This window comes from Trichosurus vulpecula, chromosome 6 (genome assembly GCF_011100635.1).
Source record: "Trichosurus vulpecula isolate mTriVul1 chromosome 6, mTriVul1.pri, whole genome shotgun sequence".
Taxonomy (NCBI): domain Eukaryota; kingdom Metazoa; phylum Chordata; class Mammalia; order Diprotodontia; family Phalangeridae; genus Trichosurus; species Trichosurus vulpecula.
This window is the reverse complement of record NC_050578.1, coordinates 274,245,944-274,269,976: the sequence shown is the minus strand read 5'-3', so window position 1 is coordinate 274,269,976 and position 24,033 is coordinate 274,245,944. Positions and strand designations below refer to the sequence as shown.

The 24,033-nt window shown below is 46.1% G+C and overlaps 1 protein-coding gene across 1 annotated transcript; it reads right to left on the bottom strand.

Moving 5' to 3' along the window:
- Positions 1-12,081: 12,081 nt before the first annotated feature.
- Positions 12,082-22,573, bottom strand: LOC118854421 (solute carrier family 22 member 12-like). Its single transcript, XM_036764783.1, has 9 exons — positions 22,172-22,573; positions 21,651-21,754; positions 21,339-21,493; positions 18,424-18,592; positions 17,804-17,927; positions 15,264-15,379; positions 14,607-14,821; positions 13,102-13,210; positions 12,082-12,289 (listed from the first exon to the last, which is right to left on the bottom strand). The coding sequence occupies exons 1-9, from the start codon at positions 22,571-22,573 to the stop codon at positions 12,082-12,084; spliced, it is 1,602 nt and encodes a 533-aa protein (XP_036620678.1).
- Between the last annotated feature and the right edge of the window lie 1,460 nt (positions 22,574-24,033).

Here is a 24,033-nt window from a genome sequence, read left to right as displayed (position 1 = left end):
TCTTATCACCTTCCCCCCTTCACTCCAGTCTCCGATGCAGAGAAGCCTCTCCTTGTCAGTGTCAGCTTCTCCACATCCTTGATCCCAGCTCCTTCTTCCTTCTGCAGAAGACTGCAGCCTGTATCATCCATATTGTTTCTAAGGCTTAATCTCTCCATTGTGGGTGGGACAAGGGACAAGGCAGTGGAGGAAAAGCAGGGATTCACTTGAGCTCTCCCAAATTCCCCTCCAAACATCTTTAAACTAAAATCTTCAAAATAAAATAGGACAAGGAGGAGCACTAGCACACCAGAACATGAGGCACAGAGGGGTGGGTACCCTGGTCACAGTCCTAGGGTGGAAAAGAATACTTCTGGTTGCTCACAGACCAGAAGATAGTCCACGAGAGTAGTAAACACACTTCTATTTAGATCATACCATCTTGGAAGAACTGACGACTTACAGACTCCCAGAACTGGCTCTGAAAACAGCCATACAAAAAACCTGAAGTTTGGGATGGTGTCCCCTACACCCCAAAAGCAGAGCCCAAGTTTAATAGGTTGAGGGGCAGCTAGGTGGCGCAGTGAATAGAGCACCAGCCCTGGAGTCAGGAGGACCTGAGTTCAATTCCAGCCTCAGACACTGGACACTTAACTAACTGCGTGATCTTGGGCAAGTCACTTAACCCCAATTGCCTTGCTGCCTCCCCTCCAAAAAAAGCAATAGATTGGAAAAAATGAACAAACAACAAACAGCAACAAAAGAAACTGACCATAGAAAGTAACTGTGGTGACAGGGAAGATCAAAACAGAAACTCAGAAGAAGACAGCAAATTCAAAACTATTACATTCAAAGTCTCAAAGAAAAAATGTGAATTGGTCTCAGGCCCCAAAAGAATTCCTTGAAGAGCTCAAAAAGGATTCTAAAAATCCAAACCAAATAAGAGAGGTAGAAGAAAAATTGGGAAAATGAATGAGAGTGATGCAAGAAAATCATGAAAAAAGAGTCAACAGCATAGTAAAAGAGGCACATAAAATACTGAAAAAAAATAACATCTTCATAATAGAATAGGCCAAATGGTAAAAGAGTCACCAAAAATTCACTAAAGAAAAGAACTCTCTAAAAAGCAGAAGTGGCCACATGGGAAATGATGTGCAAAAATCTACTGAAGAAAAGAACTCCTTAAAAAGTAGAATTGACCAGAGAGAAAAGGAGACACAAAAGTTCAATGAAGAAATAATTCCTTAGAAAATCAGAATTGGGAGACATCAGGAAACAATAAAACAAAATCAAGAGGATGAAAAAATAGAAGAAGATGTGAAAATTCTCATTGGTAAAATAACTGACTTCGAAAATTGATTGAGAAGAGATAACTTAAGAATTATTGGACTACCTAAAAGCCATGATAAAATAAAAGAGCCTAGAGATATCATCTTTCAAGAAATTATCAAGGAAAGCTCTCCTGATATTCTGGAACCAGAGGGTAAAATCAAAATTGAAAGAATCCACCAATCACCTCTTGAAAGAGACCCCAAAATGAGAACTCTCAGGAATATTATAGCCAAATTCCAGATCTCCCAGGTCAAGGAGAAAATATTTCAAACAGCCAGAAAGAAACAATTCAAATATTGTGGAGCCATAGTCAGGATAATACAGGATTTAGCAGCTTCTATATTAAAGAATTGGAGGACTTTGCTGGAGGACAAAGGTGCTAGAGTTAGAACCAAGAATCACCTACACAGCAAAACTGAGTATAATCCTTCAGGGGAAAAATAGATATTTAATTAAATAGAGGAAATTGAAGCATTCCAGACGAAAAGACAAGAGCTGAATAGAAAATCTGACTTTCAAATACAAGACTCAAGAGAAGCATGAAATGATAAACAGGAAAGAGAAATCATAAGGGATTCAATAAGATTAAGCTGTTTACATTCCTAGATGGGAAGATGATACTTGTAATTCCTGACAACTGTCTCATTATTGGGGTAGTTAGAAGGAGTGTACATAGGCACAGGGATGAGTTGAATGTGATGGGATGATATACAAAAAAATTAAGGGATTAGAAAGGAATGCTCTGAGAGAAGAGGGAAGGGAGAGGTAGAATGAGGTAAATAATCTCACATAAAAAAGGCTCAAAAGAGCTTTTGCAGTGGCGAGGAAAGTGGGGGAGGTGGGTGGGGAGCGCTTGAATCTTACTCTCATCAGAATTCTCTCAAAGATGGAATAACATACAAACCCAGTCACATATAGAAATCTACTTTACCCTACAGGAAAGTAGGAGGGGAGGGAGATAAGGGAAAGGCAGGGGGCTGATAGAAGGGAGGGTAGATAGAGGGAGGCAGTAGTCTAAGGTACCATCCCACAGCTATCAGATTGACACCTATTGGAGGGGAGGTGGGAAAATTGAGACACTAATGCCCAGATTCAGCCATTCTGGACAGCAATTTGGAACTATTCCCAAAGGGTTATAAAACCATGCATATCTTTAACTCAGCAATTCCACTACTAGGTCTATATCCCGAAGAGATAAAAAACAAAAAGGAAAATGACCTATATGCACAGAAACATTTCTAGCAGCTATTTTTGTGGTGGCAAAGAGTCAGAAATGGAAGGGATGCCCAATAGTTGGGGAATGGCTGAACAAGTTGCGGTATATGATTGTGATGGGATATTATTTTGCTGTAAGAAATGATGAATAGGATGCTCTCAGAAAAACTTGGGAAGAGTTACATGAACTGATGCAAAGTGAAATGAGCAGATTAAAAAAAAACACAAAGAAAGACTTTGACAAACTGGCCAGCATGCAGAGGAAGGCCCCAACTGTGCCAAAGGGTCACACATCTGTATCATACATCGACACATTAAAAGAACTGGGGATAGTCAGTCTGGAGAAGAGAAGATGGGGTTGGGGGGGCGCGGTGCAGGACATGAGAGCTTTCCTGTGCAGGAAGGATTAGGCTTATTGTGTTTGGGCCCAGACAGGAGGCCTAGGAACAGTGGGGGAAATGACAAAGAAGCTAATTTAGACTGGATGTCAGGAAAAACTTGCTAACAATGAGAACTGGTCAGAAGTGGAACGACTTAGCAGGTAGGGGCTTGCTTCACTAGAGAGCTGCCTGCCACATGTCGGTAGGTGATAGTGCAGATTCTTTTTGGGTTGGACTAGATGAGGCTGGGCCACCTTCCCACTCTGGAAATTCTCTGATTCTGTGATCTTGCCGTCTGTCCCTCTGGCTCTACTCAGAAAAGAAGGCTCCTGCAGCGCTCAGTAGGGGCTGGTGTGGTGCCTGGGGGCTGGGAGCAGAGGCTTTTTTCCTGACCTGGCTTGCAGAGGAGCGGGAAACAGGGGCCCAGGCTCTCACGTGAAACTCCCTTGTGCTGCCACATTTGTCTGTCTCTGGCAGATTGAGATGATGAGCTCAGTCATGGAGAAGAGAGAGAACAGGCTTCCTGCCAAGTCTATGACTACAAAAGCTGCTCTAGTCTACAGAAGAATCCTGGTACCCAGAATCTGTGGCTCAAGCTCTTGCCAGAGACCGCCCTCATCCTGCCAGCACCGACTCCATCACTTCCCCCATCTCCCTGGGGATTCAGAAGTCCATGATGAAGGAAGAATTGGGCACGGTAAAGAGCCACCCCACTCTGTCAGACTATCAAGGCATGAAGCCTGGGGCTGCATGTAGGAGGGCCTCCCTGAATCCTTTCAGTACTACTCAGATCCTCTTGGTAGCAATCTCTCTATCACACACCCTTGGTTTGTGTTTTGAATGTCCTTGTCACCACTTTTCTTTTTCTTTTTTCTTTTTAAAATTTGTTCATTCTTGCAGCCTACTTCCCAACTTTGGAATTAAGGCTAGGGTCACGGTCTCTACATTTCTAGAGGGACTGTCTGGGATGATCCTGCTGTTGCCTTCTTGGGGTGTTGGGTGCTATGTTTGGGGACAGCTCGATCCGGGCACCTGCAAGCTTTCAGTGCTCCCCAAACAGTCTGATCTAGGGCAAGTTTGCGTATGGTCCACCAAGGTCGGAACTCTGTAAGTTCCTAACTTGGCTTTGGGTCTGAATAGTCACCTGTGGGCTTGCCCATTTTGGAGTTCTGGCGGAGACAGCTGCTGGATTCAGCCACTATCAGCCATCCAAAAAGCTCTGCTGGTTCAGTGACAGAAATATAGGCCTCCCTTTGATCTGGGATTGCTGCCCTGGTTATTTCTCTGCAGGCTTCACGATGGGCTAGAAATCAGAACTGAGACCCTCCTCTGCTCATTGGTGGAGATCAGTGCCCCACATGAGGTGTGGGCTAGACTTGTCAAAAATGCAAGGGAAGAGAGATCTTGCCTGCCTCTTCAGTCTCTTTAGGTGCTTCTGGCTTCCAGCTTTGAAAGAAGATGGGTGAGAACAACCCTTCTACAGGACACTAAAGGAAAAAAGAGACCTGGGAAGAAGCCAACAGGAGAAGAGCCGGCACACTTCAGATGTCACCATCCCTAGCTTGCTACAGCAGAGACTTTGGGGAACTTCCCCACTGGAGGAAATATGGGACTCTCTCATGTGGTTGAGCAGAGTTAGCTCAATCCCAATGGGAGAGAAGCAGCACTCTGTATTGTCAGGTACATATTCCCATATGTATGCTTTCCCTGATTTCTGTTTTGCTGTTAACTTGGATAAATTCCTGTTTACTCTGTGTGTTCATTGTGGAATTGGTATTCGATGGGAGGGAAGTCAGGCCTTGGATGTAAAGAGTAGAGGTTTCCTTTCCCCATTAGTGATCCTCATACCTAAAAATATCTTTTAGACTAATGTGATTTAAGGGAGCAGATAGATATACTTTTCCCTTGAGAGAAATGATTATTTCTCTCTCTTATTAATAATCAATTATTGAATTAGGATCAGGATTTTTTCCAAAGCCTGTAGGCTGTTCAGTCTCTGAAGGACATTGCTGATAATGAGCTTGGGCTAACTTTCTTAATAATGTCGTTCAGAGCCCACCCATGTGGGGAGGCCCATGGTTCTCTACTCTGGTTTGGGTGGAGGTAAAGTCTTTGCTTAAATTGCCCAAAGTTGGGAGTGATTTGGAAGTAAAGGCTACCATCAAAGTCAATTCCCCAGCCCCTCATTAGAACAGGTCCATCTCTCATGATAATATTCATTCTTTCTTATTACTTATTAGCCAATCAGAGTGAGGAACACCCACTCCTCCAAGGGCATATAAATGTTGAGTGAGTTCCATGTTTTGGTCTTTGACATTTGAGAGCCTCACTATCTCCTTTTATTAATAATATGCTAGCATTATCAATAAAATGATTAATTGCCCGGAAACTATGTCTCTCAAACTTTTTAAATGTCACAGCCTATAACCCCAGAACCCCCTCTCTTGGGGGAGAGCAGTAGCCAGGCTCTGGCACTAACTTCTTGCTTCCCCTCCCAGCAGAACTGAAGTCTCCTTTGGAGGCGAGTAGGGGAGGAGACCCTAAAGATGTCTATCCCTAAGGGGCAAGCCACACAGCACCCCATAGGACATAAGGGAGCTGAGGCGCAGGGTATTGACATGATACATCCCAGACATCCCACACAAAGAAAGTATCAGAGAAAGGTTTGAGCCCATGTCTCTCTGACCCTGGGCCCAAGCCGTGGATTCACATCATGCTGCCTATGAAATCTGGCTTTTCTTGTTAAGGGGATGTGTGTCCACTTGCTGGAGGATTTGGTCGATGTTGACACTTAGGAAGGGGTGTGCTAGGATCCATGCTCAGCCTTCTCTCTCTGTCCAGTTGTCCCTCCAAGTCCCATGCTCCCAACTTGAGGAGCTGGGGCCAAGTAAAAGACCCGTGGAACCCTGACAAGTCACTTGGCTTCCTCCATTTCTGCCTCAATGTTTTTATCCATAAAATGGGAGGAGGGGTAGGTGGTTGCCTAGATGTCCTCAGAGATCCCCTCTAGCTTTAAATCTTCAAGGAGAGTTTCCTCACTGTGTCCCTACACCAACAAAATCAGAGGTCTGGACAAGAACAAGGACAAATTGAAGCACTGGTATTAATCCACCAGCCAGCCACCAAGCATTTCTTGAGCACAAAGGACACAAAGACAAAAGTAAAAATAGTCTTTGCCCTCACCATTAATAACACTGCTCCAACGGGAACCTGGGAGTTGAGTTTCAATGCTTTACAAACCTTTGATATGGTGATTATAATGATAACAAAAGCAATGACGGTGATGATAATCATTAATAACACTTTTCATTTATGTTGCTTTAAGATTTCAAACAGGGAATATGTATTCCCTTGGGAAGAGAAAATGTGTGACCTTGGCTGGGCCGCTCCTGAACTTGGAGATGCCTCACCCTTCACTCTACCAGGTCCTGTGCTGAGTGGGTCTCTCAATACTGCATTTTATTACCTTTCTACTTCTTGCAGCAAAGGCATAACTAACCTAGAACACAAGGCACCTTGTGGAAGGGTTGTTGTTGTCCAGTTGTGCCCACCTCTTTGTGACCGTATTTGGGGTTTTCTTGGCAAACATGCTGGAGGGGTTTGCCAATTCTTCCTTCCTTCCTTCCCTCCTTCCTTCCCTCCTTCCTTCCTTCCTTCCTTTCTTCTTTCTTTCTTCCTTCCTCTCTTTCCTCCTTCCTTCCTTCCCTCCTTTCCTTCCTTCCTTCCTTCCTTCCTTCCTTTCTTTCTTTCTTTCTTTCTTTCTTTTTTTCTTTCTTTCTTTCTTTCTTTCTTTCTTTCTTTCTTTCTTCCTTCCTTCCTTCCTTCCTTCCTTCCTTCCTATTTTTCTTCTTTCCTTCATTCCTTCCTATGTATCTATCCATCTATTTTCGAAGGACATACTTGATAGAGCACTTATGGCCGGTATGCCTATGCAGAGAGGGCATACTCACAGGGGACACATCACTAGGGAGCATAGGTGCAGGGACATATGGTGGGCGGTCTTTATCCATGCATAGTCTCCATCAAGTATTCTTAATGACAGCCAACAATAATAACTGCCATTTACATAGCCCTTTAAGGTTTGAAAGGCACTTTACAGGTATCATCTCACCTTGTTCTCACAACAACCCTGGGAGGTAGGTGCTAATATTATAACCATTTGATAGATGGGGAAACGGACTGAGACATGTCAGGTGACTTGCAGAGTCATACGGCTAGTGAGTACTGTGAGAAGGTTCAGGATCCGTGCTAGTCACTGCCCAAATCAGCCCGCACAGAAAACAGGTAGATGGGTAAGCTGCAATGTATTTGTTCACTCAAGAGTGTTAGCCATATGTGACCAATAATCCCACAGACGATATATGGGCATATACACACATATGCATGTATTATGTATATATAATACATAACGTAAAATATGTAGATATAAACACATATGCCTACATTATATATAGTATATACATGTGTGTATATAATATAATATAGATGTATGTGTCAGTGTGTGTGAAGTTGCTCACTCATTTCTCAGTCATGTCCAACTCTGCAACCCCATTTGGGATTCTCTTGGCAAAGACACTGCAGTGGTTTGCTATTTCCTCCTCCAGCTCATTTTACAAATGAGGAAACTGAGGCAGACATGGTTAAGTGACTTGCCTAGGGTCACATAGCTAATAAGTGTCTGAGACTCATGTAAAATGAAATGGAGAAGGAAATGGCAAACTCCTCCAGGAAGACCTGAATTCAAATCTAGCCTCAGATACTGCGTGGTTTCAAAACTCTATGCAGTGATGTCCCTCTCCCTTGAAAAAATTATCATTCGCTTTTCTCACCTATTTTTTTAATAAAACAACATGTAGATAATTTTGTTACCTCATTTTTTAAAAAATACAGTTAATTATAATTGTATGACAACCAAATTTTAAGTATGCAATAATATAATCTAACATACAAAGATGTTTATTGATAATAGTCTTTACGATTCTATCTTTAGTTATATAATTTTAATTGTGTCATTGTTAGCTTACTGCAAATAACAACCAGCATAGTAATAGTTTTAATATTTATGCTTAATACTCTTAAAATGGGCAAGCAATTTTTTTGGCTCCAAGTTTCTCAAGGTGCAATGCTGTCGATGCTTTTCTCATAGTATCTTCTAAATTGAAATGTGATCATGGCTGCTATTGGCCAACAGAGGTGAAGTAGAAGCATTCCTTATAATCCTTGGGTGGAAGCCGTGCAGTGGAGGGGGACAAATCCCACTTCTACCACTTACTGTTATGTGTGTGACCCGCCTGACATAATATGCATGCACAAAGAGAAGTCTACACAAACAAGGAGGGAGGGGTAAGGGGACCAGTGACACTTTAACCTCATTCTCATCTGAACTGGTAACACACACACACGCACACAATTGGATGGAGAAATACATTTTATTTAACAGGAAAATAGGAGGGGAAATGGGGTGTAAGGAGAAGGGGAAATTCGAAGCAGAATATATGGAGGGAATGATTGGTCCTAAGCAAAACAGAAACAAAAACCAAAAAAAACCCTCTGAGGATATATTCATATTTATTTAAATGTGTGTATACACATACACATATTTTTACTTAAATATATTTATAGTTCTTTTGTGCTGGCAAAGATTTGAAATCTCAAGGCAAGAGAAAAGTCCCCATCAACTGGGGAATGGTTAACCTAAGTTATCCTATATGAAAGTGATGGAATGCTATTGTGCTATGAGAAATGACTAGTTTAAGAGAAACCCGGGAAAACTTGTATGAATTGATACGTGTGAAGTAAGCAGAACCAGGAAAAGGAATTTATACTGTGGCAATAATATTATAATGTCAAAATCGTGAAAGTCTTAGGATCTCTGATCAGAATAATGACCACCACAATTCCAGAGGGCTAATGATCAAACAAACTGCCTACCTCCTGACAGTGACATGAAAGAATCAGAGTACAAAATGAGACATATTTCTTACATGAGCAATTTGGAAAGCTTTTTGCTTGACTATGTTGGCAACAAGAGCTTTGTCCTGCATGCCGTTATTGGGGGTGGGGCAGAGATTGGGGAACAGAGAACAGAGAATTTTGCTAATCGAAAAAATATTGTTTTTTTAAAAGAAGGCTATTGCAGAAGTTCAGAAAAAGGGGTGATGATGACTTGAATTATTTGTTAAGGAGCCCTCCATATGCCTTGCAGAGGAGTCCCAAGGAGGAATGATGGAAGGAGTTGGGTGCTCATTGTGGTTGTTGTTCAGTCATTTCAGCAGCATCCAACTCGTTGTGACCCCGTGGACCTCTGTCCATGGGGCTTTCCTGGCAAAGATACTGGAGTGGTTTGCCATCTTCCCCCAGTGGCAAACAGAGGTTAAATTACTTGTGCAAGATCATATAGCCAGGGAGTTTGAGGCTGAATTTGAACTCAGGTCTTCCTGACTCCAAGTCCAGCACTCTATCCACTGCACTATCTAGATGCCTCAAGAGGCTCATAGGATCATTGAACTAGAGACGAAAGGGAATTTAGAAGCCATCTAGTCTAAACCCCTCATTTTAGACATGAGAAAACTGAGGCCCACAGTGATTAAGTGACTGGTACAAGGTCACTCAAGTAATAAGTGGAAGAGATGGGATTTGAACATACATCTTATTACTCCAAAGAGTGATCTTTCCACTGATTAACTCTGCCTTTTTAGGGGAGGTAGGGAGTACCCAGCCAATCCCCTCATCAACATCCACTCCTGCACCCACAACTTGGGACCCCACAGACTTATGATGCAAACTGACCACTGATATTACATCTCAAGTGAAGGTTCCTATCCTCGAGGCAGCGGCAGTCTCTGGGCTTCCAACCCTGACCCATAGATGACACACACTGACAGAGAGAGGAGGTGTGCAGCAGGCAAGCAGGCAGGGAGAGACAGAGAGAGAGAGACAGAGAGACAGAGACAGAGAGAGAGAGAGACAGCGACAGAGACAGAGAGACAGAGACAGAGGATAAGCAGTCTCCTTGGGTTTTAACTGTTCTACTCAGGAGAATGGTTGTGCAGCAATTCTCTTTCGGGACTTCCTCCCAAGCTCCTGTCTCTGATCCTTGCAGTGTGAAGTCCTGTGGTCACTGAAGGCATGCAATCAGCCAGCCTGCATCAGTGAATGCTACATTAAGGTCTCAGAATGGCAGGTCCCTGGAAGAAGGCTCCAGTCTTTGTCTTTGTTCAGAGTTTCATCTTCTCTGATGAGCTGGAGGCTCCAGACTGCCTTGCTTGGGTATGACAGACCAAACTTGGAGGAAGCAATTTCCAAGAGTATGTGGGTGGATTAGGCAAGCCTCTTCTGCTAGATTCTTCTTGGCCCTTGAGATGGCAACATGTATCCATCACTCCACACAGTTGCCAAAGTACATTTAATCTCATATCCTCCAGGATCCTCATTTCCTCCAGGAAACTGCTGCTTCTCCAGCTGAAAGCATTCTCTCCTTCCTCCAGGCTCCCAGCAGCCTTGGTCTGGGTCTCAAATCTACTCCAGTCACACTCCATCTTGGAAGATGCTCACCTGTGTACATGTCACAGCCCTCTAACTCCCCCCCCCCCCGCAAGCTCTGTGTGTATATGTGTGTATACATATATGTATATAAAGCATATATATGCACATGTAAACATATATATGTTTCCAGCTCCCAATCTTTCAGTCCTCTTTGGATACAGGAACCACTTTTGAACTTAGTATCACCAGGGTCCAGCATGGGGCCTCTCTCACAGTGAGCATCTATCAGTCATTCAGTCCATCAGCAAACATTTATTATGCACCTACTATGTGCCAGGCATATGTTAAGTGCCAAGCAAAGCATTTTTGTCCTCAAGAAGTTTACATTCTACCAGGAAGGAATAGAACACATTCATTCAGTCAATGTTAGTTGAATTGAATGCAGACTGGGTCTGTTGAGGGCCCATACAAGACAGAACCGGGAGACCAGTTAACAGAGAAGCCAGGGGCCTTTCCCTCCCCAGCCCCCATGGGGTTCCTCATTTGGGAGGAGAGGAGGAATAAGTAACACCAGGTCTTAGGAAAGCCCCACAGTCAGCAGGAAAGATCAGCAGCACATGACATGGTCCATCCCCCTCCTCCACACCCGGAAGTGCAGGAGGAAGGGGAAGGGGGAGGAATACTAAGCCTTCTTGGGACCCTGACCAGGGCAGCCATGCCAGCCAGACCTGGTCCAGGTTCTACTGGTGCATGGCCTCCCCTGAAGGGCAAAAAGAGAAAGTAACAGACGATACATGAAAGATGGAGAGCTGGAAAAGGCCCAGGGGTCATCTTGTCCAAACACACCATCTTCATTTCACAAAGAAGGAAATTGATACCAGGGGGATAAGTGACTTGTCCAAGGTCATGCAGGCAGGATGTGAGAAGGGTCAGGATTTGAACTCAGGTCTTCTCACTCCAAATCCAGTCTCTGGCACCAAAGCAGAGTAAGAAGAAACCTGAGTCTGGAGAGGAGGGAAAAGGGGGAGGCACTGGGGACTGGAGAGGGTGTTAAGGTTTGTAATCAGGGCTCAGGAGGAAACATTCATGGTTGTGTTCAGGCTGGAGGTTTCTCAGAGCTCTTGGGCATCAGACTAGGGGGCTGATGGGAGGAGGTGACTGGATTGTAATTCCAGGGAATGGAGAGAAGGGTGGGGAGGAGGGAGAGGACAGCCCCAGTCAGTGCCCCACTCACACCTGACTCAAGATACTCTCCCCAAGGTGTAGCTGCTCATGAGGGGCAGGATGTCAACAGCCTCCTTGCTTGGATCTCTGTCCTGGGCAGTGGGATCTCAGGACTGTCTTACAATCTTGTAGACTTCACAGTGCTCTCTCCCTGCTCTGCACCTTTCATTCTGTGGCTCCTAAAAGAGAAAGAAAGAGAAACTAGTATCAAAATATTTAGAGCTGGAAGGAATATTAATAGTAGATTTCACCTGCCCAGATAGAATGTACTCTCCTTAAGGGCAGGAGCTGGCTCACTGTGCTGCCAGTGTCCGTCCTCAGAGTAAGTGTAAGGGCCAAGGCTTCCCTTCCTTCAGGAGGATGTACTTTCAGGAGATTGATCACACCAAGTCTATGGAGAACCCTGCCACAGTTGCAGGGTGGCAAAGTGTCCCCCCTCTCTCAGGCTGCCCAGGGCAGGGCCCACTCACCGACTCTCGACATCCTGGATAGTGTCTGGCAATGGCAGGTTGAGGGTTTCAGGCAAAAGGAGCGAAATCAGGCCTATAGTCACAGAAACACCTCCATAGATGAGCAGGGGCAGCCAAGGGTTGAATTGGCCCAGCAACCTCACTAAAGGTCCCAGGATAGAGCCCACACGCGCTGTCATCTGGGCCCCACCTATCGCAGTCATTCTGAGGAGGACAAGATGGCCAGAGTGGAGCAGGACAGGGCAGTATGGACAGCCCTGCCCAGTCCCAGCGAACATGGAAGAAGGAGGTGGCCAAGACGCTGTTCTGAGTGCCCATGTACTGCTTTTACAGAGCACCATTCCTGCCTTTGCTGCCTGCTCTAGTGAAACCGTGGCACTCCTGAGGCAGCAGCAGAGGTCCCTGTGTGGCAGGAGATGGGACAGAGCAGGACCAGGAGGCCGAGCCCACTCCAGAAGCCCCAGCTGCAGGAGCAGACCCAGAGAGGAGCTGTAGAAGACCCCCCCACTTCCCCAGGGACATTTAAAGGTGCCAGGGTGGAGGAAGGCTGCAGGTGTGCAAATGGTGGAAGAAGCAGATGGCTACTGCTCCTGTGGAATGAGAGTCATGAGGAAAGAGTGTGTTACAAGATTGGGGTTGGGGTGAGGGGAGAGTTTGGTCAGTTCAGGGAGGGAATGGAGATCACAGAAAGAGCTGAGAGTCATGGACAGCAAAGCCTTGTCATCACTATGGGATGTCTGTGTGTGTGTGTCTGTGAGTGTGTATGAGCCTGTGGAAAGGGCATTTATAGACCCTGGTGTGGGCCTGGGTCATGTCTCACTTCCTGGATGAGTCCACACAACTTGAGCAGAAGAGACAATAGCAAATCCAGGCAAGTTCAACCTGGCTGAACAGCAGCCACCAGCCCTCCTGGCTCCCAGGTCCCCACCCCACATGAGAAAGGTACAAGGCAGCCCTGGGCACTCCTGGCACTGGACACAGACCCCAGCATCGGCCAGGCCCTCACCTATCCTTACCTGAGCACGGTGGGGAAGAGTTCACTGATGTACACAGAAAAAACGGTGTAGACAGAACCCAGGAAGCCGATCCCCAGGACAGCCAGGATCACCCGCAGGATCTGCAGCTCTGTGGGAATGATGGGAAGAGAAGAAGGAAGGTGGGGGACGGGATGAGGGGAGGAGCGTGGAGGGGGAAGAATGTGATGGGGGAGAGGGTAGGGGGAGGAATAGGAGAAGGGGAGGAAGGAGGGGGCATAATGAAGGGTAGGGATGGGGGCATGATGGGGGTTTGGGAGAGTGACTGGGGCATGATGGGAGAGAGGGATGCGATCCTGATGTGGGGAGGAATAGGGACGTTATGGGGGAAAGGGAGGGGGAGGGACGGTGAAGGTAGGGGGGAGGGGTGGAGGAGGGGCAGCACGATGGCGGTGAGGAACACAACCAGCGGTGATCAAGTCCCCTTTACTCAGACATCTGCTCTTTCCCAGGCGGCAGAGAGAATATTTTGTATCTATCTACAGTTTGTATCTCCATAGATTGTCTCTGATATAAAGTGTATGTTTCCTTCTGTGTCTACATATTTTCCCTTAGAGAATATAAATTGCTTGAGGGGAGAGACTGTCTCATCTATAGTTTGGTGCCTGGCACACAGTAGGGACTTCATAAAAGCGCGTTGATCAATAGGAGGCAGGGCAGAATTGAGAGTCCCAAGGCTGCGGTCCGAATTCCTCCTCTTCCACTTACTATCTGTGTGACCTTGGCTAATTCCTCTAACCTCTTTCGGTCTCAGTTTCCTTAACTGGAAAATAAAGGGGTTGGATTAAATGACCTCAAAGTTTCCTGTCCATTTTAAACCTATAATCTTCAGAGAGAGGCAAGGCAGCATCACTGTCTCCAAGTCAGGAAGTCCCAGACTTGAATTCCGCAGACCGAGCGAGATCGTATTTGTAAAACACTGCAAATCTTAGAGCGCTCTATAAATGCTAGCTGGCATTGTCACTATTATCATCAGTTTTCTGGCCAGTAAAATGGGGTAACAAGAACACCTGTACCTGCCAGAGTTACTGTCAGGACCAAATGGGACGGGTGTATAAAGCATTTTGCAAACTTTAAAGGGCTCCTTCCGCGCTGGTTGTTGCCGACTGGCTCCATCATTCTCTCCTGAGGGAAGGTGGGGATGACAGGGGAGCTCACCTTGGCCAGTCATTCCCAGGGTCTCCTATATCAGAGGGCTGAGTTGGAGTCCTGCTTCCACCATACAGGTGTTCTTGAGACCAGGCACTAAAACCACTGGACAATTCCTTGACACACTAATCTCCCAAAGGATTGAGAAACCTGGTCCTTGAGCACTGAAGAGCAGAGACACAGTCTTTTGTGTTTTAAACAGTAGACTGTAAGCCCTTAATCTCATTTTTGTCTGTATTTCCAGGGGCTTGCTGAGCGCCTGTCATATACAAGGTGTTTACAAATGCCTGGGGAACTGAGCAAAGGGACCAAAAGGCCTCTGGTCATTGCGGACTCACCCTGGGGTATCAACATGTTGGCCAGAATGCAGAGACCAGCCACGATCATGGAGCCTCCTTGGGTTATGCGCCGACCCAGGTGGTTCATGGCAAAGAAGGCACCCAACTTGTTTGGGATATCAATGGCCCCAAAGAGGATCTGGAGCAAGAAAATATTGCTCCCCAAGCTCTGCAGGTCCAGGCCAACTCCATAGAAGGTGAAACCAAAGGCAAACCTTAGGAGAGACAGTAGCAGAAAGAGGCAGGTGACAGCACTGACTTCCTTTGTCCTCAGGATCCCCCCAGTCCCAAGCTCTGATGTTTGGTGATTCTATGATTTGCTTTAGTAGAAGCTGCTTCTGCTTCCCAGAAGAGCATCCATCAGGTGAGCACCTGATGGGGCAATGCTAAAGACATTAGCTTCCTGAGACAAGGGTCACTGATGGGCCACAGTACTTACAGGTAGTTAAGGCTAGGGTGGCTGGGATAGCTTTGCCACCTCTTCTGCCAGGCTGGATGGGATTCAAGGGGGATGGGATGGAGAGAGGAGTTAGAGGGGACCTTCTTTCCTCCCCTCTTTACTGAGCCAGACTCTGGATCCTCCCCTAATGTGAAACTGGGAATTATCCCCTATGGTCCCCAAGCTGGGACTAGTTTGCCACAGGCAGAGGAACCCACCACACAGAAAGCATGCAACAAAACCGCTTGCACAGCTCAGGGGTTCGGAAGAGATCCAACATTGAATGCTTGTTCTTAGTCACCATTAATTCTTCCTTCATGGTGGATATTACAATCTAGAAAGGGAGACACAAGGAAGATGTCAGTCTCTGAAGCGAGAAAGAGCTGGGAGCCATAGTGACCTACATGTCCTAGAAGAAGCTCTATAATCATGGTTTCTCCCTGCCCATGACTGTCACTGGGATACATCTTTCTCTAGAAATTTTTCTCGACTGTGGGCTTCCATGTCCTGATTTATTCTATTGACATTGTCATGGCCACTGGCATCCCTTGAGCCAGGGCTCAAGGAAAGGCCCCTGGCCTAGGAGTCAGAACAATAGGTTCTGTCACAACCTGCTTTGGGACCCTCCCTCGGTAGGTCCCTTAACTTCTCTGGACCTCAGTTTTTATCTGTAAAGTGGGAAACTAGATGAGCTCTTCTACTTCTGATGATCTATGATCAGATCCAGCTGCCTGTTACTCAATGGCCACTAGGATTTTGTGCATTGGCCACAGTATCTCCTACCCCTCTGTGGATTCCAGGGTCCCTTCCCTCCTGTCCTTCACTGCACACTAGGTGGGAACTGACAGGCTTAGAGAGTCCGGAAGAATTGGGTTCAAATCCTGTCTCCAATGCTTACTGCCTATATGACCCTTGGCAAGCTGCCCCACCTGTATGGGCCTCACTTTCCTCATCTGTAAAATGAGGCAGAGAGATTACTTAACTCTCTGAGGCTATGATTCCTGGACACCAGGGGGCACCCTGTGCAAAGAACACAGAGTCCTACCTTTTGGGGGAAATGGTAGAGAAGGTTGAGGAAGGATTAGGAAAGCATTAGGGAAGATGCACAAATTCTGGCAGCCCCGAGGTCCTGGCCCTGCTGCCTCCATGAGAAGGCCATAGTGTGCTAAATTTAGACCCAAGATGCTTGGGTTCCAATCCCAAATCCTACACCATCTGTATCACTTAGGGTAGAGAGGGTGAGAGCTAGCATTACCTGCCTAACTTGAGGCAGCTAGGTGGCACAGTGGATGGAGTGATGGGCACAGAGTCAGGATGACCTCAGTTCAAATCCAGTCTCAGACACTTTCTAGATGTGTGACCCTGGGCAAGTCACTTAATCTCTGTCTTTCTCCACTGGAGAAGGAAATGGTAAACCACTGCGGTATTATTTATAAACAACTTTACAATCCATGGAGTCACTAATAGTTGGATACAACTGAACTACACTTAACCTCACCTGTCGGAGACTCGGTTTTCCCACATGCAAAGTGAAGACAGCATAGCAGCCCTATCTCCCAGCATTGCTGTGAGGAAAGTGCTTTGTAAACCTAAAGACAGATGTGGTTGATGCTTGCAGCTGCTTCTGATTGTGGGCATCAGTTCTAGAAGAGACCTGAATAAAGACCATCTCCCTCTACAGAGAGTGGGCTCCAAGCTCAAATGCAAATGCCAAAGGGCTCTCAGGCTGCCTGAAAAGACATACAGCACCCAGGCTGAGGCTGCTGTCTGGCACTGTGAGCATCCTCCCTCCCAAAACACCTTGTAGATATTTGTAGGTATTCTGAGCACTAAGGAGCTGCTCTCTCCCCTACAAAAAGGCAGATTCCGTAAGGGCAGAGACCACTTCATCTGTTGTTTTTATATCCCCAGGGCCTGGTGCAGAGTAGGCATTTTAAAAATGCATGTTGTTGGTCAACAAACTGGAGCACGTCCAGAGGAGGCCAGACAGAGTGTTTAAGGGGCTCGAGACCTTTAGGAGTCAATTGGGAGAAGGGGGGATATTTATCCCAGAGAAGAGAAGGTGTGGGGGGAAGTGATAGTGGTCATTGAATATCTGAAAGGTTTTCATGAGGAGGAGAAGTTTAACATTCACTTTGCACCAGAGACCAGAACTGGGAGCAAAGAGAGAAACTGAAGAGAGGCAGATTTAGGCTAGATAGAAGGAAAAACTCCTGAGAATTAGAGCTGTCTGCATTGGGAAGGGACTGGCTTGGAAGGTGATGGGTCCTTTCTCACTGGAGAGAGGTCTTTATGCAGAGCCAGGGGGACCTTTTGTTTTGTGTGTGTGTGTGTGTGTGTGTGTGTGTGTGTGTGTGTGTGTGTGTGTATTGACCATGTACGTATGTATATATGCATATATGTGTATATATAGGAATATATAGGAATATATAGGAACATATATATGTGTGTATATATGCATATATGTGTATATATAGGAAAGTCAGGAGTTATTTGGATCAGATGACCTCTGAGGTCCCTTCCAACTCTGAGACTTTTGGGGGAAACTGAGACTGCAAATGTTTTGCCCAATATATCACAGCCAGTCTCCTCACTCCAAATCTCCTCTTTCCTGACCCAGTGGGAGCCTCGTGGTCAAAACAGAGCTTCAAACCTGCCAAGCCTGCCCCAGACTGCCTCATGGACAGGAAAAGGGATCACTGGGCTATGTCCAACCTGCTTCCTCAGTTTTCTAAAGCAGCTAAACTTTTCTTCTTACCTCCATGGTCAAGGTGTCTCTAGCATCCTTCTTCCCATTCATTCCTGCAACTCTCTTGAGTGCATGGAGCCCACGATCTGTTTTGCCTGTGATGATGAGCCAACGGGCAGACTCTGCCAGCCACCTGTTTAACACAGAGGACCCACCTGCCCTGCTGATTCTGAAGGAGAGAACCGCATGGCCCTCCCCCTATCCTGGAATCTGGCCTCCTTCCTGGCTTATGTATTCTCTGAGCAAACCACCTCAGCAGATACTAGCAAAGCATCCTGGTTGTGCCAGATGGGATGGAGAGACAATGAGGAACGGCAGAAAGAGCCTTGGCCTGGGGATCTGGTGAATGGGTTCTAGCCTTGGCTCTGCTACTGCCTTCAAGACAGGCTCTGAGCCTCCATTTCCCCCCTACAAGATAGTGTGCATCTCTCCTAGGTATTATAACTGATTGATGACAAAATGACAGCCAATTTTGGCTGTAGTAGGAAGAAAATATAGAGAGCAGTGCTGGCCTTCACGGGGTGGCAGTGGCCAGCCTTACTTACTTACTCCTAATGACAGGAATTCCTCACTCATGTCACCTTAGCCATAAGGAATCTATCCCAAGTGGAGACCCCAGTGGCACTGACCATGAAGAGAGAAAGAAGAGGAAGAAGGGCACAGACACGGTCATCTGGAGGTTGCCCCAATCTCGGATGGCATATGCGACCCCTGCCAACAAGGCCACGCCAAAGCTAAACCCAATAGAAGTTAGGGTCATCACTGTGGGCCCAGCCTGGGTTTTTGTCCACTCCATCACTGAAAGGAAACCCAGACACAAGAATGACTTCACTCATTTGTTAACTCAGTGATCCAGCCATCATTTCACCTGCTCAGTCATTAATCTACTCAATTCCATTTACTTTGACAAATGTATTAAGTATGTGCTATGTATAAAGCACTGGGTAATCAGACAGAAATGGAAGCATCTTTGTCTTCAAGGAATTCATATTCTCTTGGTGAAGGGGGTTAAAATGCTTACCCAGAGAGTAAATATGAAGTATGTCCAACATCCTTTGGAGAGGGAGAGAGTGCTTATAATGGGGATGAGGAATATGTAGAAGGTGGCTCCTGAACTAGATCCAGAATGGAGTCACTAGGTGGAGTCAGTGTGATGCACTCAGTTCCCACAAGTCCCTTCCTAAGACTAAGGAGATTGGTGGAAACCAGGTTGTGAATGGTTTTAAATGAAAACAAGAGGAACTTGCATTTTTTCACAGAGGCAGCAGAGAAGATTTTCAAGCATAAGGAGTAGGTTGGTCAAACCTGTGCATTTTAGGAATATCACTGGCAGCTGTGGAGTGGGAAACAGTAAAGACAGCTGTGCCAATTAGAAGGCCATTGCAATAGTCCAGGTGAGAGATGATGAGGACCCGAACTAGAGTGGTGGCCATAAAGAGTGAAGAGTAGAAAGAATGAGACCTTGAGGTGGGGGAGGTGGCTATGTGGAGCCAAGGGACAAGAAATAGATATGGGAGCTGAGGGAGAAAGGAGAGCAATGACTGAACTTGCACACCTCAGAGAGTAGGATGCTGGGACCTGCAAGAGAAGTGAGGGAATTCTGGAGAAAGGGACACTTTGGGGGGGGAATGTAATGAGTTCTGTTTTGGATATGCCTCTGGAATATCCAGGGGGAGCTGTCCACCAGGAAGCTGGTGACATGGGACTGGAGCTCAGGAGAGAGGTTAGGACTGTATATATAGATGTGGGAGCTGCCGACATGGAGGATAGGGAAGAGCTTTAGGCAACATCTGTAGTTATTGGATAACAATAGTCAGCAGTTAAATAGTATTTTGAAGTTTACAAAGTACTGAGATGACATACTGTACATATGTTATCTCATTTGATCCCCACAACAACCATGGGAAAACTGAGGCAGACCGAAGTTAAGTGACTTGCCCAGGGTTACACAGCTAGTGTCTGAGGTCACATTTGAACTCAGGTCTCCCTAACTCCAGGTCCACAGCTCTATCCACTGCACCACCTAGCTGCCTCAGAAAATGAAAGAAGAGGGAGATCTAGTAAAGAAACTAAGGAATAATCAAATATATAGGAGGAGAACCAAGACAGGATGCAGTGTGTGTGGGGGTGTGGGGTGGATATGGTATGGAAAGTGCTAAACACTTCAGAGAGATCAAGAAGAAGGAGAACTGAGAAAAGGCCATTCACTTTGAACGATCCAGAAATCATTGACAATCTTGGAGAGAGTCGTTTCCGTCAAGTGGTGGGGTCATAGGTCATAGTGCAAAGAGGTGAAGGGAATGGGAATCGGAATTGGAAGTGGGGAAACAGAGAAATCAGGAGAAGACGGCCCTTTCTTGGAGTCTGACTCCAAGTGAAAGGGAGGAGAATATAGGATGATAACTGGGGGAGATAGCAGGGTCCAAGAAGGGTGAGCATTTTTTAAGAATAAGGAAAGTATGGGCACATTTATGGGTTATGGAGAAGTCAGTGGATAAGGATAGACTAAAGATGAGAGGAAGAAAAGAATGATTGAACAGTCAAGGTCCTAGATGAGATGAAAGGAGGTGGAATGAAGAGCCCAAGTGAAGAGTTTAGATTTGTCAAGGAAAAGCGTCACTTCTTTATCAGAAACTACAGCAAAGGAAGGGAAATGGGGAATAATTAAGAGGGGCTTTGAGACATGGAATGGGAGAGAAGAGGAAGCTAAAGACAGATGGCCTCTATTTTCTCAGTAGAATAGGAGTCATGGTTCTCTGTGGAGAGGAAGTGGGAAAGGTAAGAGGGGAGACAGGGAAGGGTTTAGAACTGTATCCATGGAGAGCAGGATAAAGAGTCAATCATAGAAAAATAAAAGGATTGCCATGCAGCAGTGAAGTCCCATGTGAAATTACAAATCGTAAATTTGTACTGAATAAAGTCAACATGAATGAATTGCTTTGTCTTCTAGTGTTCAGCAGCATGTAATCCATCTGTCTATGAATTCATCCACCCATCCATTCATCCATCCATCTACCCATCTATGAATCCATTCTTCCATCCATCCTTATATTCACTCATTCATTAATTCATCCCACCATCTGTTCATCCATCCATTCACTCATCTACCCGTCCATCCATTCAATCGTCTATACATTCATCATGCAAGCATCCCTTTCATCTTTCAGTAATTCAACACTTATTAAGGACCTACTATGTTCATGGCTTTGTGCTAGATACTGAGAGAAATTAAACTAGATACAATGCATGCCTTCAAGCAGACTAGAGTTTAGCGGGGAAGATGAAACACACACACAGAAAAAATGGTGCAAATTAGAACATGTAAGTATATGACTTTACAAATGAGACTCTGTGGAAACCTAGCTACTAGCTGGAAAGGGCATACAGATTATAGAGAAATCAGCAGAAGAGATGGCATTGGAAATGTACCCTGAAGTGTGAGAAGGATGCCAACTTTACTTCACTAGTTATGGGGCCTTGGTCTGAGCAAAGGTCTCGAGGCATGATTTCAGGGTTTCAGACAGGTCCATGACACCATACTTACTGAGTATCCCACTGTTCATCATGATGCCAGCCACAGCAAGGGCTGATAGGAAACGCAGGCAGCAGTAAAGGGAGAAGTTGGGGACAAAAGCACAACAGGTGCCAGTGATGGCCAACTGCAGGTAACAACAGCTCAGGACCAGCATCCGCCCAAACCTGTGATACAGGAAGTGAATCTAGGGCAATTTGGTGGGACAAAGATGTCATGGTGCAGGGACAGGTGGGCGGGGGTCCCCCAAGACCTCTGTTCCCAGTTCTGAGGGATCTGTATGGAGCTGAGGAGTGAGAGCAGCTTAAACCAGAAAACACTCACCTGTCAGAGACAGGGCCACAGATAAGAGCTCCAATCATAATGCCTGCCATGAATATGGACTGAGCCATGGGCCTCAAGAACTGCCAGTCACACACCATATCCCACTGTATCAGAAGGGAAGTGAACAGCAGAGGTTGAGAGAAGCTACTTCACAGACTGTCAGGGCTGGGAGGGGGCTTGGAACATGGAACATCAGGACTGAGAAGGCCCTTAGAACCAGGGATGTCAGTAGGAGACACCATCTCATTTCACATACTTGGAAAGTTAGCCCCAGCAAGGGAAGTGCTTCCCCAAGCTCACACAGATCCTTAGTGGCAGTGCTGGCACTTAAACCCAAGTTTTTGTCCTCTTTAGGCCCTCTATATTAAGCATAGAAGGGGTCAGGAGAGATGTGATGGGAAGGAAATATTTTCAGTCCTAAAGAAGCCATTTGGAACAGGCTCAGCTATGTGAGTGTTGGGTGAATCTCCAAAGAAGTACCCATGGAGATGGGGAAGGGAGAGGGGAGTTAGAGGGCTGACCTCAGACACAATGGTGGAGGTGAAGTCGCTGCGGTCATAGACCCAACCATCCAGGCAAGGCTCTGTATCTGCCTCACTGGCATTTGGGACTGATGCATTGAGTTCCAACAGCTGCCACTGTGGATGGAGGTAGCGACGGCAACTCTCTGGCTTCTGGTGTTTGTCCAAGGGAACGAAGACCCTCAGGAGGGCATCAGCACCCAGACCTCTGGTGATATTGAGGGAGACAGTGGCATTGTCCAGCAAGGGGAGCCTGCAGCGATGGTTGGGAATAGCTGCTGTGAAGTTGTCCAGAAGATTGTGAGGGCTGACACATATGATAGGTATGACCAGAGAGATAATCTGAAAGATCTGAAACCTCCCCAAGCTGCCAACATGTTCCAGGAGCTCCGCAAAGGCCATGGGGGCCCAGCTCAGCCCCAAGAAGCAAAGGTGGTGTAGACAATAGAAAGAGCTCTGGATGCAGGGTCAGAGGCTGTGAGTCCCGTCTTAGCTCTGCACCTCACTATCTGTGTGGCCTTGGGCAAGTCATTCCTTCTATATACCTGTGAAAGAAGGGGGAGACAGTAGATGATGAGCTCTAAATCTTACCAAGGTATCATTGGTTAGTATGGATTTGGACCCTTGTTCCCTCCTGATGTAGATGCTCATGGCCACCACATACTAACCTTGAGTTGAGATTGGATTTCAGTTCATCTAGGGGACCTCTTCCAGGAAGGGGATCAAGACTCTCTCAGAAGTTCTGTTTACCTGAGTCAGGTGCTCTCTGGGTCCTGCTCCGTGAGGATCCTGGCAGTTTCTGGCTCAAACCAAGAGAGAGCCAGGCTGGAAGAAGTGCTGGACTTCAGAATGAGAGAGAAAGCTAAGATCCAAGCAGAAGATACTTTGCCAAACTTCCTCTGTGTCCCAGATCACCCTGTTACTGAATTACGTTGGTGGAATAGTTAACCTTGGGGTTAACTAACCCTGGCACAGGCCATGATGTAAATGAGCATTTTTCACCCACAGCCTTTCAGGTACCTATTAGTTGTGAGGTGGGCATCTGCCTGAAGGCATGGCAATCCAGAATGGTCTTCTGTAATCTGATCCTGTGTCCCATGACCCTTGGGGTCTTGGAGTTCTTTTTTCTTGCCTAGCTCCAATACTTCTTGCTGCAATTAAAGTCATTTTCTTCTTATATTACTTTTGGCACTGTGGGAAAAGGATGGAACTTGGAGGTTCAAGACCTGGATTTGAATCCCTGTACATACCACTATTTGTGACACCTTGGACAAGTCATTTTTCCCACCTGGACCTCAGTTTCCTCATAGGGAAAAATGAGGTTCTTGGAATTATGTGTGTGTGTCATATACCCCTGTGACTTCTGAAAATCATGATTTTAAATAGCTGAGGGAAATGCTAATGGGGAAAATTAAGATGGCATTTTTTCTACCCAAGTCATGGACTTTCTGAGGAACCCAAGTGAAGGGGCCCTGGGTTAGATCTTCTCTAAGGCTTACTACAGGTCTGATCCCTGTGATCCAAAGAACCACAACTCTGCCATTTACCAGCCATGTGACACTCCAGCTCTCAGCTTTAGCTCCCTTCCTTGGGGCCAAAAAATTCCCTGAATGAGTCAAGGTGTGCAAACACACTTTGTATCCATGAAGTGGGGTGCTTTCAGTTTTAAGAAGCACTTTACATAGGTTAACTCAACAGATACTACAGCCCTGAGGGGTAGGTGTGATTGTCACTCCCTTTTTACAGATGAGGAAACTGAGGCACAGAGAAATTAAGCAACAGATCAGTGTCTGAGGTGGGATTTGAATTCAGGTCTTCCTGACTCCACGTCCCACACTCCAGCCCCTGCACCAAGCTAGAGA